The sequence below is a fragment of the Lycium barbarum genome, chromosome 1, assembly GCF_019175385.1.
Source record: "Lycium barbarum isolate Lr01 chromosome 1, ASM1917538v2, whole genome shotgun sequence".
Taxonomy (NCBI): Eukaryota; Viridiplantae; Streptophyta; class Magnoliopsida; order Solanales; family Solanaceae; genus Lycium; species Lycium barbarum.
The window spans coordinates 152168407-152185351 of record NC_083337.1 but is presented as its reverse complement, the minus strand read 5'-3'; the positions used below and the strand labels follow the sequence as shown (position 1 = coordinate 152185351).

General features: G+C 33.6%; 2 protein-coding genes across 2 annotated transcripts in view; both read left to right on the top strand.

Moving 5' to 3' along the window:
- Window positions 1–2332: 2332 nt before the first annotated feature.
- LOC132616883 (transcription factor NAI1-like) lies at window positions 2333–4566 on the top strand. The gene is made up of 2 exons (XM_060331670.1): window positions 2333–3569; window positions 4356–4566. Exons 1-2 carry the CDS (start codon window positions 3294–3296, stop codon window positions 4428–4430), a joined length of 351 nt encoding a protein of 116 aa, XP_060187653.1. The 5' UTR covers window positions 2333–3293; the 3' UTR covers window positions 4431–4566.
- A 5885-nt stretch (window positions 4567–10451) lies between these two features.
- The window catches only part of LOC132644623 (pentatricopeptide repeat-containing protein At1g56690, mitochondrial-like), a 22241-nt gene continuing 15747 nt past the window's right edge, over window positions 10452–16945 (top strand). The window contains 4 exon segments of the mRNA XM_060361224.1: window positions 10452–12003; window positions 13213–15587; window positions 16354–16524; window positions 16683–16767. Of these exon segments, the coding sequence (XP_060217207.1) occupies window positions 10734–12003; window positions 13213–14069 (2127 nt within the window). The 5' untranslated portion in view covers window positions 10452–10733 and the 3' untranslated portion in view covers window positions 14070–15587; window positions 16354–16524; window positions 16683–16767.

Here is a 16945-nt window from a genome sequence, read left to right as displayed (position 1 = left end):
ATTTTATGTTCCTTTGGAAAAGAAGCGGAAGTCTGCGAAACTAGAATTTTGAGTTTATGAGTTCTAGATTAGAGAAACAGAAAGTTACTGAATTTTTAATAAATTATTTGATACATAATAAATGGATTTTTAATATAAATACATGATTTGCGCTAAAGCTACTGTGTTCTGCTGATATCCATAAGTGGAATGCTCCGCCCTTGCCTTGGGCTTTAACACAAAAAACGTCTCTACAGTTTAATCCTAGACTCGTTATATGGTCTTTAATTTTCCTCAATTTACTAAGACAAGCTTCACACATAGCTTCCTTTCGAGTTCAACTGCCAACTAAGTGTGGGCAGGCAGTTAAAACACACTCGAAGGATTGAGCTAGATAAGATTTGAAATTTGTGTTTGGATCAATTTTGGTTAGCCAATGATTTTTGCTTTTGCTTTTATGATTCCCTGAACCAGAACTCAGGTGCAAAATGCATAAATTAAACAAAGTTACGGTAATAGAATCCAAACATATAAAGGAATAGATTCACCTAGCTAAAACAATCTAAAGCCTCATCCTTTTTTTTTCCATTGAAGAAACAAAAACTAGTTTACATCCCTTCAGAATCTCCGTCTTTGTTGTCTTGTTTCACCAAGCACGATGAATATTATACTAATTCAATCTACTACATTTTTCGCAACTGTATCGGGCATGTTACTTCTATTTATCCACGTGCTCAATGAATTGCTGTAGTGGGCCGCAACCTCAATGATATTGTTTACGAATTACAAAAATATTCTATTAGTTACTAAATAATTTCTCGGAAAAAGAATTGTATTACTTTGTCCCAAAATTTAATTTACTATTTCATACTTATTTTACCCTTATTATTAACTATTGGGTTGGAAAGTTCTAGAAATTTTTATTGGTTGCAAAATTTTTAAAAGTATATATTTTATTGATTTCAATCGTTAGGTTACTAAGCAATAATTAGGGATGATATAGTAATAAAATTGTTATTCTATTTTTGGCTCATTAATAAGTGTGATATGTCAATATATGATAAATAAAAATGGATGGCGGAGTATTACGTAGTGTATTACTATTAAATAACCCTAGAACAAAACTTGGTTTCATGGAGATCCACATTAGTCAAAACAGACAGAACTAACAATAACAGATAAGTCAATCCCTACTTATGGCTTTTTGTCGGACCCGCATTATGTTGTGCCCAAACAGACTAAGAGCCTGTTTGGATGGGCTTAAACAAAGCAGCTTATAAGCCAAAAAAAATAAGTTGGGGTAGGTCAATTTTTTTTTTTTTTACTTATAATTAAGTTGTTTTCAGCTTATAAGCTCCTTTAGAAAAGCTAAGCCAAACTGGACTAATTATTTTTTTGGGTTTGTTTTAAGCACAAAATGACTTTAAGCTGACCAACCAAACACTCAAAAAAGCTAAAAACAGCTTATAAATTGTTTTCAGCTCTAGTTTGAATTATCTAATTATGAAAAGGTTGGAGAGAAAGTCATATGTATTTCAGAAGAATGAAAAAAGCAATTAAGATTAGAATTCTTTTCTTTTCAGTTTTTAATTATGTTGTTCTAAACTGAGTATTTAAAAGACAAAATTATGTTTTTCTAAACTTTTTAAAGTCCACCGACCAGACAAATATTTGAGCTTGTAGATGCAACGACGGCTTAGGTAACCTTTGATTTCCTTTAAGAATGTGATACCAAGTTCTTGAGATTTGTCGTCTTCTTCTTCTTCTTCTTTCCAATTTGGATGATTATGACAATGAATACGAGAAACTATAGCTTCAATATTTTGAACAAGTTCTACGAAGCTTCTAACTCTAAATAATCATTGAGTAGCATAATGAACTCAATGCGTGTCAAATCAAAGATGGGGAACGAATTTATAATTTATGCAAGGACTTTTTAAAGGATTTCCTTACACTGCCTTCTCGAATGTTTATTAATATGTCATATGTGCTCAAGCAGATATAGAATCCTTAATTTAAGATTTTCTCATTGTCCTTATTATGTTAATTGTAAATTTAATTTCAGACGAATCTTTATAAAGATATTTAATTACCTACTCAACCTTAATTTCCTCTAATTCTTCCTCTTCTGCATTTCTCATTTCGTTTTCGTCATCACCGATTAATCCTCAAGAAGAAGAAAATATTGTAATGATAAGCTCTCATTTGGAAGAAAATGCGTGTCAAAAATCATTAGGGGGAAAAAATAATAATAATATCATGTACAAGAGGAGTTCTGTACAAGCTCAAGAGAAAAAATGGGCGAGCTTTTCATATCTTTGTCAAAAATTGCTCCTGGTCTAAAGAAGGTAAACATCCCTACTCAAAACTTTTTCTTTTCTATCTTCCATCTTCCTAAGCTTCAACAGAGCGATATGGACACTGAATATTCATATAACCGGTCCAATATGCTTGAATTAAGTTGAGGAGTACTACTTTGCTATGTTTCAATTTATGTAATTTTTTTCCTTAGTCCGTTTTAACAAGAATGATTTCTTTCTGAATTTGAAAACAGTCTAAGTTAAACTTCTCAATTTACTCTTAATAATAAACGATACCCATACAAATATTATAACGTGTAAAATCACACAAGTCTCAAAAGTCTTATACCACACAAATGTAATGGCATATTTAAGACCACAGTTCCAAAAGTCTTTATCTCTTTCTTAAACTCTATACTCACCCAAATAGGTTCATAAATTAGAACAAATGGAGTAATAGTTATTATTTCCATTGTTCTCCTGAAAAAAACACAGAGTAAAATAAAAAGGGAGCGAAAATAGTGAAAAGGCTACATTTTCTTAACTTGTACTTGGTACTTTTCTAGACTTTAATTTACAAGTTTCGCATTCACGGCAAGGTTTATAAAATGAACAAGAATATCGGTTTCTTGTAAAGTGAACTAAGTAGATCTTGTAAAACTTTCAATAAAAGTTTGGGTTCTTAAAATACAGGTGGGTGTTTAGTGTTAATTAGTTTAGAAGTGAACTAATTAGTAGGTCATGCATTTTTTGTTTATTTTTTACCTTTGTTCTTTAATTTACATGTTGTGAATTTGTGATGCTATTTATATTTGATTCGATCCCTTATAATAAATTGTTACTTAAAAGGCTTCAATATATATAGATCCTTTGATACACAAAACTAAATATTTGCGACTTGTTTCTTGGAGAATATCATAATTATTACATTAGACAAGATATATGATTGTATTTTTTCTGTTTGGTTATTTATAGTTAGACAAGTCTTCTATCCTTGGAGATACTATACAGTACATGAAAGAACTTCAAGAACAGGTAAAACTACTTGAAGAGACAAAGAAAAACACCTGCGAAAATAATGATTCCTCTACCTCCAAGGACCAAGTTGAAGGATCAAAGATTAAGGCAAGGATTTTGGACAAAAGTGTACTTATTAACATCCATTGCAGCAAACAAGATGGAATGGTGGGAAAAGTGTTATTCCAAATGGAGCAATTGCATCTTTCAGTCCATGACATTAGGATCATGCCTTTTGGTCAGACCAACCTTGAAATATCAATTCTTGCTGAGGTACTTTAATTTATTGACACTCTTAATCTTCAACTAGGCATAAATTAGCTTAATTAGTTTGTACCTGCCATTGAACAACTGTGTTTAGGTTTTTGAGATCTCAACTTATCACTTAATACCTTATTAGACATCACACACAAACTAGATCTAGAGATATAAAACCAAAATGCATGAATTAATTTCAAGAGTGGTCATCAAACTTTTAATTTATTCCAAAAGTCACAATTTTTCTTTGTAACAGAAAAATAACTCAACTATGCTTCTATATACCATATCACAAAGAAAAAAATGGCCAAAACGACTTTGTAATTCATGTACACAAGTAATTAAGTTCTCGCTTCATCCACTCACCTTACATATTATCTGTGTGACACTACTTAAGATAAAATAAAAACATCATTTTCTGACCCACTTAATTATAAAAGGCCCATGGTGTATCATAGGTGAAAACATCGGGTTAGCTTGGATTGGGAAATGAGTTTTCTTTTGTGTTATATATGGCATCACGTAGATATACGTAAGCTGAGCTGCTGATGCAATTATACTTATATGATGATTTTATGCATGTGACAACCTAACCGAATTTAGCATGTTTTGGCCTTTCTTATTTTATGTGATATATAAGCATTGTTGAGTTATTTTTTGTTACGAATAATAACTTTTATCACTTTGGTACAATATAATAAAAGTTGAATGATCATCATTCGTAATATCTCAAATTAATTGGAGAAGGTATGCTTTATTGCAAAACAGTTATGTTCATATGTTTGTTCGCACTTCTTGCAGATGGAAAATGGATGTTGCATAACTGTGGAGGATATTGTAAAGGACCTCCAAATCAACCTTCTGGAGCAAGTTTAGCATGAATGATCTCTCCTCCTGATCTTCTCTAGGTTACCTTTTCCCTTGTTGCCCTAGACCTCGTAAATAATAAAAAGATACGTTTTTAATTACCTATGTGTATAATTAATTGAGAGCTCTTTTCGAGATTGTGTGATACTTACCTCTCCTTTAGTATGCATTTTTCTTTATTGAAATTATATAGGAAAAAGGGTCAAATATACCCTTCTACTTAAGTTTATTAGCTAATTTTTCCCTCCGTTAGCCAAAGTATACACATATACCCCTTAATAGATGGAAATCCCCAAATCAATCAAAATTACTCATTTAACTAAAATTATCAATGCCCCATAAGTTAGACCCGACCCGACCCAAAAAATAATTCCCCTCCGACCCTAAAAAAATAAATTAATTTCTGTAGCTCTTTTTAAAAAAAAATAAAAAAATGCAAGTGATCGTATTTTCTTAAATTTAAGCAATATTTGCTATGTTATTTAAGAAGAAGAATACTATCGTAGTGTTATGTGTTGTTTAATTTTAGCTTTACTTATTTTTCTTAATTTCTAAGCACAAATTTGCAGCGTATATTTTTTTTTTTTTTTTGAAACTCTAAAAAAAAAAAACTATTTATCAGTAAAACTATTTTCTCTGTTGAAGCTAATTTCATCATCACGTTGAATGTTTTTCAGTTGCAGATAATTTATCTGTTTTAATTGTCGTTTCATTTTTGTAGAATCAATACATCACACCAGTAGTCATAAGCACCAGTAGTCATAACCACAAACATACTCAATTAATCGCACTATTACTCGATAATATTTTCTTCTTCTTAACATCGCAAATTTCTGCTAAAACATTAGAATAAATACACACACACTTGCAAATCTCCGCCCGCCCCCCCCCCCCCCCCCCTCTCTCCCTCTCTCTCTCTCTCATATATATATATATATATATATATATATATATATATATATATATATATATATATATTCTATAGCAGAAATTTGCTATGTTAAGAAAAAGAAAATATTATCAAGTAGTAGTGCGATTAATTGAGTATGTTTGTGGTTATTACTACTGGTGTGATGTGTTTTTTAATTTTAGCGTTACTTGTTTTTCTTAATTTCTAAGCATAAAATTTGCATAGTATTATGTTAAGAAGAAATGAGAGAAGAAATTATTTGTCTTATAATAGGAGATTAATCGAGCATCTTCGCAATTTTACAAGTTAATTTTTGTAGCTTTTTTTTTTTTTTTGGGTATATTAGGGTGTAAGGAAATTATTTTTTGGGTCGGATTGAGTCTAACTTATGAAGCATGGGTAATTTTAGTTAAATGGGTAATTTTGGTTGATTTGAGAATTTCTATCCATTCAAGGGTATATGTGTATACTTTGGCTAACGGAGGGGTATATTTGACTACTTTAGCTAACGAAGGATAAAGTTAGCCAATAAACTAAAGTAGAGGGATATATTTGACCTTTTTCCCAATTATGTATACTAGAGTAAAATTAATATTTTTCCTGATTTTGGGATTCCTTTAATTTCCTTTTCTCCTTTTCTATATATTACCAATTTGGTGTTAGAGCTTGATTAATTCGCATTTGCATCGAAATTGGAGATAGGCTCTTTCTATTACATTTACAGGATTTGAACGTGACACCTCTAATTAATGTTGGAGCGGTACCATTACTATCACACCGCAACTTTTGGTAACAAGTATCGTTTTCTATTCTGTTCTCTTTGGGACCCTTTCTTCTCATTATATTGGGACTTAAATAATCTACATATATATTAAGAGTTTTAGTTATATATATTGTTAGTGTATAAAAATATTATACTATCAGGTCACTTTTATCTGTCTTAATAGCCTAGTAGGTAATCAATATAATTTTATTTTTAAGATTATGAATTTCACATTTTAAAAAAATTCCTGTAAATTAACGATGTGGTATGTAACTTAAACCCAAATATTATTAACTCCTTCAGGATTGATGTAATTTGCTAAACGAAATATCTATGGCTAATTTTTCATTTTAGGACTATAGTGTGAGAACATCATTTAACTAGACATTAAAATATTAAACATGAATGGAACCAAGTGCTTTAGTTGGTCATGTTAAAACTTCTTTCTTCTTCCCACCTTAATTAAAGCGACCACAGGAAAAACCTCAGCGTGTTGTGCTCCATGGTCGGTGAAATTGTTTTTTAATTGTCATTAGACAACAAAATAGACCTGCTTTTATATAATGGCAATATAAAACGAATAAACAAATTCCACGCCTTAGGATCGATGGAAACTTCAGTTAGTAGTTCTTGAAACGATTACTAATTAAATAATTAAACTTCCATTAATTTTAATTTTTGTTTGTTTGTTTACAATCTCCCATGCTTCTAGGGTTCATTAACAGCACGTGGGTGAAAACGCGGTCAAACAGTGGAATTGTTAAAAAATGGAATAAAAAAGTTGACGCGGGAGAATCTATCAGAACAAATTAAATACAATACCAATTACGTACTACAAAGACACAGAATTAACTATTCAAATCTAAAGTTCAGACTTTCCTACCACTTTTGTTATGCTTATGTATTGAAATTTACTCATTTTTAGATGGAAAAAATGGATATGGGGAATATAAAATACTAAAAGTTGGGTTTCTATTAATCTTTTAGTGGCCATTTCTTTCAACTGCAACTAAAAGAGTTAGTATTTCTTGCAATTAATTTAATTTAATGTCGGTCATATTTGAGTAGAGGAAATGACTTAGCAGCAATTAACTTACAGTCACTAAATAATTGCCGCTAAAAGTAAGTAGGATATTGTTGTAAATCTTCGTCTTGTGTTCTTTATTCATATTTTCTAGTAATATTAACTAAAATAAGATACGCCAGTCAAGCATATCGCTCTTTTAGTGAGGATTTGTTCTGACCTCAAGATAAGATTTTCTTACGGAAGAATCAAATAAAAAAAGGGGGTCCATTTCATTATCAACGATTCATTAGTTGGATTTTCTTTGTTTAGTCCAATACTAGAGGTATAACATTCTTTTGAGAGTGTATACGGTGAAAACTGAGGTAATTTGCATACGGTGAAAAAACAAAGTAAATGTCGCGGCTGTTCGGTACGAGATCATTAGCCTTGGGTAAGATCGAAGGGGTCGAGGGCCAATGAGTTGTGAGTTTGTCCGATTAAACGTCAGAAACCGAGGGTATATGAATAGGTTCAGAGGCCTCAAGCCCGGGGGGAAGGCACTCGATTCAGGTTAGGAGTATCCATTACGAGCTAGGTTACACGTCGCCAAACCGTTCTGTGATTTGCGTTGACACCCATATGGAATCTTTGACATCCTTACGGGGCACCGTTTTATGAATTTTTAAGTTTCTTAAAGGGCCTTTTTAGGGTTGTACAAGGGTACATCTACTATTTGCTACGAATAGGGGTGAACCCCTTCATTTTAGGGCTAGTCTTTCACACATATTCAAATATATATATAAAATATAGGAGAACCAGAGTTCAATGGCACCAGCCAGCACGAAGTACAAATACCCATCTGCTATTTTCATCCCAAAACTAAGAAAAACCACAGTGATTTTTCTGAGAGAAAATTATAGAACACACAAAAGCTCAAACACACGCCAAGAGAGGAAAAAATAACTGGGTGTAAGCTCATGATTAGAAGTAACCTGTTCGATTTGCCCAGAAATTTATGTGGTTGCTTTTGTTGGTGAATAGTGCTGATAAGAAAGCAGATGATGCCATTGAGCTAAAACTTAACCATTAGATCACCAGCTGAAACATTGGGAGGAGAAGAATGACATTTTCTTGTTGATCCATTTCAAGCAAATAGTATGTGTTTTGGGGAAGAGAGGAAAGTAGCTGTAGATGTTCTCAACATGTGGTGAACCACTAAGAGCCTGTTTGGATGGGCTTATGCCTATAAACTGTTTCAGCTTATAAGCTAAAAAAAATAAGTTGGATAGTCTATTTTTTTTTTTTTTAGCTTATATAAGCTGTTTTCAGCTTATAAGCTGCTTTAGATAAGTTAAGTCAAACGGGCCCAATTATTTTTTTGAGCTTATTTTAAGCACAAAATGACTTTAAGCTGGCTAGTTAAACACTTAAAAAAACTCAAAACAGCTTATAAGCAACTTATAAGTCAATTCAAACGCGCTATAAAAGGACAAATGCCCTTTCTTTTACTTTTAGATAGGTGGAACGACAGAAAAAATTGTTTGATTGATCTCTTTTACTTTTATGTCATTTTTTTAAGCGAAAGGTGCAACTTTACCCTCTCAACTTTGCGTTATAGAGTGAACATACTCTCATTAAAAAAATGATGTATATATATCTTTATCTCTATAAAATAGTGTAAATATACCCTATTCTTACACAAATAGTGCAAATATACCCTTTTTGCTAACAATTTTTTTTTAAAAAAAAATTAGCTTATTTTTTAATTAAGAAAAATCATGTGACTTTAAAAGAAAGTCTACTCATCTTTTTTGAGTAGACATATTTTTCTAACGCCACATGTTAAATTTTTCTCTAGCATGTTGGGTCTGGTTCGTTTAAAAAAATTATCTCCAAGGATTTAAAAAAAAATAAGTATACCCATTTTTTTAAATGAACCAGACCCGACCCACCAAAAAAAATTATCATGTGACTTTAAAAAAAATATGTTTACTAAAAAAATGGGTAGACTTTTTTTTTTAAAGCCACGTGGTATTTTTTTTAATTAAAAAATAAACTAAATGATTTTAAAAAAAAACTCCGTCAGCAAAAAAGGTATATTTGCACAATTTTATAACGACAAGGTTATATTTACACCACTTTTACAACGGGGGTATATCTACTCTAAATCGCAAAGTTCAGGAGTATATTTGCACCTTTACTCTTTTTTTAATTATATATTATTTGTATTCCTATTTTGTCCTCGTGGTAATTTTATGAAAAGAGTGATTTTATTGTTTTACAAGAAAATAAAGAGATTGGAGTTTAAAAACAAAGGGTCCATTATTTGTGGTTTGCACTTCTAAAAACAAAGGGTCCATTAAATTACTTGCACTGAAGGTGATCTGTAATCCATGAGCCTTCAATAGATATACATTTCAAACTTTGGAAAAAGGTCCATCTAGTGTAAAACACCGTCATTGTAAATTTGAAAAATCAGAAAATCTGAAAAAGTTAATTGTTTTGCGTGATATAGCATGACAACCTTTCCAACCTAAACGCTTAATGGTACACACCTTCAGTGAACTTACAAAAATGCCCTTCGCCAAGGGAGCCTTCAGCATTATTTTCTCGTTCCTCTGTATATGGAGCCGAATACATTATTATGTATATTCAGTTCAAAAAATTAGTGCACATTGCCCTTGAATGCGCACTTCAATCTGAATTTTCAAAAATAAGGGTAGTGATTTTCTTCATAGTATATTGCTCTTCCTATTTGAGTATATAACTTACTAATAACAGACGTATTTTTGCAGGTCTAAAAATGTTAAATGAACGACGTGGTAGAGTTGCATTGTATTGGGGCGAAAAACAAGCAGAAAAAACAAGAAAATGCCGATGAATTCGAGTTGATTTATGAGGCAACTGAGTTGGATGGTGAAAATTGGAAGTAACTGGAGGGGTAAAAAATGGGTATAATGATTAATAATATTATAATTTTATAAGATAAAATCGGCAATATAATATAAATAAACACAATAATTAATAAATAAATGTGGTAAAAAATTAATACACAAACTAGAAAAGTTATAAAGTATAAAAAAATAAAATAAAAGTAAAAAGTTACCTTTTGAAAATGCGCTTTCTTTTGAACGGTTGATTAATGCACAATTTTTTTGAATAGAATTGATGTCCATCTTCGAAATAATGTTTTGAAAGTTTTTTTTTTTTTTGTTTTGTTTTGTCTTGTCTATGGAGTAGCTCTTGACAGCAATGGTGAAGGGGACCACAGAAAAGTGGCGCGGAAGAGGGACATATACCATCATTTATGGAGATGGTAATCAGAGGTTCAGTACGTCTTCTAACAAGAGTGGCTTATGCCTATAAACTGCTTTAGATAAGTTAAGTAAAATGAGCTCAATTATTTTTTTAAATTTATTTTAAACACAAAATAATTTTAAGTTAACCAGCCAAACACTCAAAAAAACTGAAAACAGCTTATAACCAACTTATAAGTCAATCCTTAAATTTGAAACTGAGAGGGACTATAAAACTTTAATGTAGCGACAGTTTCAATGTTTTTTGTGCTCACAAAAACTAATAGCGGAACAGCCAAAAACTCATAAAGCTTTAAAGTTCTACTGTTTCTCATTGATGCAACGCTTATTCTTTGTTCAATGTCGGAAATACTGTTACACTCATGCAATTGCATCAAATTCTCAGATTTCTCATTTCGCTCGTTTGGGCCAAATTCAGAATGCCCGAAAGGCGTTCGACGAAATGCCCAACAGAACTGTAACTTCTTGGAACTCTATAATCGCTGGGTATTTCCAAAATCACCAACCCCATGAAGGCCAGTGTCTATTTAATGAAATGCCTGAGAGAAACATTGTTTCCTGGAATGGGTTAATCTCAGGTTATGTAAAGAATAGGATGGTGAATGAAGCAAGAAAGGTGTTTGACAAAATGCCTCAAAGAAATGTTATTTCTTGGACTGCTATGGTTAGAGGATATGTTGAGGAAGGGTTAGTTGAGGAAGCAGAAAAACTGTTTTGGCAAATGCCTGAAAAGAATGTCGTGTCGTGGACTGTGATGTTAGGTGGTTTAATTCAAGAAAGGAGAATTGATGAGGCTAGAAAGCTTTATGATATGATGCCAGTAAAGGATGTAGTTGTAAGGACTAATATGATATGTGGGTATTGTCAAGAAGGTAGGTTGGATGAGGCTCGCCATCTTTTTGATGATATGCGAAAAAAGAATGTGGTTTCTTGGACTGCTATGATATCAGGATATGCCCAAAATGGTAAACTGGATATTGCTAGGAAACTATTTGAAGTCATGCCTGAGAAGAATGAGATCTCATGGACTGCAATTGTAATAAGTTATGTGCAATATGGTAGATTTGAAGAGGCGTGGAAGCTTTTCGAAGTGATGCCTGTAAAAACAACTCCTGCTTGTAATGCCATAATACTTGGAATAGGACAGAATGGAGAGGTTGCTAAGGTGAGGATGGTGTTTGACCTTTTGAAGGAGAAGGATGATGCAACATGGAGTGCAATGATCAAGGTTTATGAAAGGAAGGGGTATGAGTTAGAGGCGTTGGATTTGTTTCATCGAATGCAAGTAGAAGGATTTAGGCCAAATTTCCCTTCGTTGATAAGCATACTTTTAGTTTGTGCTAGTCTTGCAAGTCTTGATTATGGTAGAGAGATACATGCACGGTTAATCAGAACCCACTGTGATGATGACGTGTATGTCTCCTCTGTATTAGTCACGATGTACATCAAATGCGGTGATTTCGTCAAGGCCAAATTAATATTTGATAGATTTTCTCCAAAAGATGTGGTCATGTGGAATTCTATTATAACAGGTTATGCTCAACATGGTTTAGGAGATGAAGCGCTAGAAGTGTTCAGAGAAATGTGTTCTTTAGGTGTTACCCCAGACGACAGTGTTCAGGAAAGCGTGAAGCGGAAAAAAGCGACAAGGTCCCGCTTCACGCTTTAAGCGAAGCGTGAAGCGAAGTGCCCGCTTCATTGAGGTGAAGCGCAATTTTTTTAAAAAAATAGCAAAATAAATAGAGAATATATATATAAGCAAAAGTTCAAATTCAAAACTAAAGTAGATATCCATAGACTAAAAGTTCAAATAAAAAACTAAAGTGGATATCACAAAATCCTCCAGACCATAGGACAAACAAAATCAAAGCTACTAATAGTTCGACATCTAGTTCTTATTCTTCTACAAAATTGTCAAAATCTTGTACTCCCACATCATCATAATATTGCTCATCATCTTCTTCAATTTCATTATCATCTTCTTCAACTTCATCAATTAGGGAATGACTTGTAGCTACTTCTTTTCCCCTCCTATGTTGGCTTGAAGTATTCCCCCTTAAACCATACTGGTTCTCCTCTACCCCCATTGCCTCGGCAACAACACCGAAAGTGAAATCAGAATCTCCCTCAAAACCAGAGCCAAAAAAACAGCAAAACAGAGCAGAACCCTAGAATTCGAGAAAGAAAAAACAGAACGAATGTGAAGAAAAAAACAGAGCAAAAAAGAGAGCTTGAAAGAAGAAGAAGAAGAAAGAAAGAAAGAAGAAAATCCGAGCAGAACCCTAGAATTCGAGAAAAAAACAGAGCTTTCCTGGAGAAAAAAACAGAGCAAAGAAAAGAGCTTGAAAGAAGAAGAAGAAAGAAGAAGAAGAAGGAGGAGGAAAGAAATTACCTGAAAGTGGAGAAGAAGAGCTGCTGCAAAACCCTAGCTGATTGTGAGTAATAAAATTTCTCAAAGTCTGAGGATTTCAAATAACTGGACTAATTATTTTATTAAAATTGACCCAGACTTATTATTTTATTAAGATTTAGACCTTCAATTATTATTTTATTAAAATTGACCCAGACTTATTATTTTATTAAGATTTTGACCTTCTAGTATTATTTTATTAAAATTTTGACCTGGACTTATTATTTTATTAAAGTTGTCCTTTCAAAAAACAGCCCACAACATAAAGCGTACGCTTCAGCCGCTTCACCGCTTCAGCCTCAGAAGCGTCCGCTTTATTGGGTAGCCTCCGCTCCACTTACCTGAAGCGACAAAGCTTCGCTTCACCGCTTTAAGCGAAGCGTAGCGGTGAAGCGCCCGCTTTCCTGAACACTGCCAGACGAGGTTACCTTCGTTGGAGTTTTATCCGCGTGCAGCTACACTGGGAAAGTGAAAGAAGGGAAAGATATCTTTGAGTCCATGAATTCAAAATATCAGATGGAGCCAGGAACTGCACATTATGCTTGCATGGTTGACATGCTTGGTCGAGCTGGCCGGTTGGATGAGGCAATGGATCTGATCAACAAAATGACTGTAGAAGCAGATGCAATTATTTGGGGTTCTTTGATGGGTGCATGTAGGACGCATATGAACCTAGATTTGGCAGAAGTTGCTGCAAAGAAACTTTTAAAGCTTGAACCCCAAAATTCTGGGCCCTATGTCCTACTTTCTAATATTTATGCATCCAAAGGTAAGTGGGCTGATGTTGCTTCTCTTAGGAAGTCGATGCAGTCAAGGGAAGTGGTTAAATCACCTGGTTGTAGTTGGCTTGAGGCAGACAAAAATGTTCATATGTTCACTGGTGGACAAAGCACACCCCATCCCGAGCATAAATTGATCATCAAAATGTTAGAAAAATTGGGGCCTAAGTTAAGAGAAGCTGGATATATTCCTGATGGAAGTTTTGCTTTGCATGATGTGGATGAAGAAGAGAAGATGCATAGCTTGAATTTTCACAGTGAGAAACTAGCTGTGGCTTATGGACTTCTTAAATTGCCTGAAGGTATGCCCATACGAGTAATGAAAAATCTTCGGGTTTGTGGTGATTGTCATTCTGCTATTAAAATAATCGCTAAAGTCACAGGACGAGAGATAATTCTGAGAGATGCCAACAGATTTCACCATTTTAAGGATGGAGTATGTTCTTGCAAGGATTATTGGTGACTGCGCTGTTACTTGTGTGCATAATTCATAAAATGCAGCTTTGGTGCTGTGGTCACCGTCAGTGGTGAGAATTCATCTAGCAGCCAACTCTATACATTCATTTTTAATAGATTATGGAAGAGTATCATAAAACCCACTAATGGTGAGCATATCATATCAAGTTACCGGAGATATAGTGTATGCTGTGTTTGTAGAACAAATATAGAGGATTATGTTGTCATGACTTTGCTAATTTTTTTATTTTACTGACATTAGTTGTGTGAGGTTTTTTTTTTCTCACAAAAAAGTGGACCCAAAAATGTAAGATTTGGGTCCACTTTTTTTGCGAGACAAAATGAAACCTATGTTAGTTGTGTGTGTAACACCCCGTACCTTTAACGAAAGTTTTGACCACGATCCTAGACTTAGAAAATCAAATAAAGAATGTGGGAATTGAAATTTTCCTGTTCAGTTGTGATATGGTGGTTTACGCCCATGAACAGTGGTCGTATTCCAATTTACGCCCATGAACAGTGATCGTAAACTGAAACCAAGAATTTCTGAACATTCTGGAATTTGACATTTTGAGGTCATATGGTTAAATACGGACCGTATATCACTTTACGACCCGTATTTCAAAACGTATTTGGAATTTGGGAAAACTCCCTTGATGAAAGTTGTAGAGCATTGAAATACCTTTCCAACGGTATCTTACGGGGGTCAAACGGACATCTGTGCAAAGAGTTATGGTCATTTTACTGAAGAGACGCAGTGCAGTCCGTATTGCAAAATACGGGCCCATATTGCAGTTTACGACCCGTAAACTGAAAATACGACCAGCACTGTTCAGGTCGTAAATTGCAATTTCACAGGACAGTATATATTCATCCATACCAGTTCAACTCATTATTTTTCATTCCTTCAAACCCTAGAACGACCTCCTACTCTCCTCCAACATCAAGAACACCAAGGTAAGTCCATTCTAATTATTCCAACTCAATTCTAACATATATCCTTGTAATCTAAACAAGAAATCATCATTCCTAATCTAGGGTTTTCTCTCAAGATTCAAGATTTAGGAAATCTTCTCCAAAATCCAAATCTTTAATTCAAGTTTTGGAGCAATTAAGGTATGTAGAACTTCCATCCACATGTGGGAATCTCTATGTTCTTCCCCATGCTTCGTTTCCTTGATATCCATGAAGTTCAAATCTTAGGGCATTAAACCCAACATATTGGTAGCCCGTATTTAAGTATTTATGTACATGAATTTTGTATCTATATTCGTTGTTGTATTCCTAATCTTCCATTATGGTTATTAGGAACCCTAGCTTAATCCATGAATCATGAATTCTTCCTCATGTGTTCTCATTATGTTCATATGAAACTTTATGATTTTATTTTGCAAGTTATAATCATGTTTCCAAGTCAATTACATATATATGATTATGAACTATTGTTATTACTCATGGATCAATACAGGACGATATACAGGACGACACATCTGCTCAGTAAGACAACATTTGTATCAGCTTATTGGTGAGCCCCATCTCATTTGAGGTTTAGTCAACTTTTGTTTTATGCTTAGTTATGCATCTAAGGTATGCTGGGGGCCTTGTCCCAGTAAGCATGTTTTCCAGTCAGATCATGATAGAGGTTTCATAGACTAGACAAGTCAGTTATGTTATGTCAGACATTCGGAGTCGTATAGCCATTTTGGCTCATTCATGTTATTTCCGCACTCATGTTTAGACAAGTATTTTTATTAAGTATTATGACTTACTACGTTTTATAAAGGCTCATCATGCATTCACGTTATATTCCGCTTATGTTATGTATCATGATGATTCAGCAAGCCATGTGGTTCGCTCGGTCACACGCAGTCAGGCACCGAGTGCCGTGTTACGTCCAGGCCATGGTTCGGGGCGTGATAGTGTGAGACACATAATACGGTTTTTCCTAAATTTGCACGGTCTGTCAACCTACTACAACTCTCCACCTTTATGCTGACTTGGTACTTGCTATGTGAAGCTCACTTGATTTATAACCTATCTACCATACTGTTCTTGGTATTATGTGAAATGATTTACAGTTTATATAAGCTTTAAACTTGGCTTTGTTGCTATCTTCTTTTGGCAACTTTGTATTGCTTTCCATGGAAAAGATGACATGACAACAGTCCAGCGAGAGTAATAAAAAGATGATCACTGCAATCTGAGTGTAAAATTCAACTTTTAATTAGTTGAATTTCCATAAGATCTTGAAGATTCAACATTTTATTAAAAAAACACATCTTATTTTGCAGACAAATATCAATATCCGTGCTGCAGCTCATGGTTGTTCAGAGTACAATGTTACAGTAGTTGTTAAGCAAGAAGACTGTGTGAGGGCTTTACGTGCTGTGCACTCCAGATTCTATTTGTCAAGAACTACTATTTCTGAAGGGAGTACATTGCTTGACCAGCTCAAGGATCAGGTCTTTCATTTCAAGTTTTATGCTATATATTTTGTATTTTCTACAACTATTGAAGTTAAAATAGGCGTTCTTCAATTGAGTACCATTATTTCGCCTATTAATTTCCATGAGTTAAAGGTTGTAGAAAGTTTTTTAACATCTTTTCTTTTCATTGGCAGTCAGCTGTCTTAAAGGAAAAAAATTCAACATTCACTTGCGCGTGATGGGTATGATCGGAATAGACTCAATGCTATTAAGCGGCATGTAAGTCTTGAAAATTCATCTTTCTTCTAAATGCTCAGTAATTTATGTCTTACAAATGCATTCTTTGGCCCTTAGAATTTTTTATCGAGTGATTTTTTGTTTAGAATGAAGGAAAGCAGCATTTTACTGAATAAAACAGTTCAAGTGCAAAATGTCGGAAACTTGAGTTATGATTCTA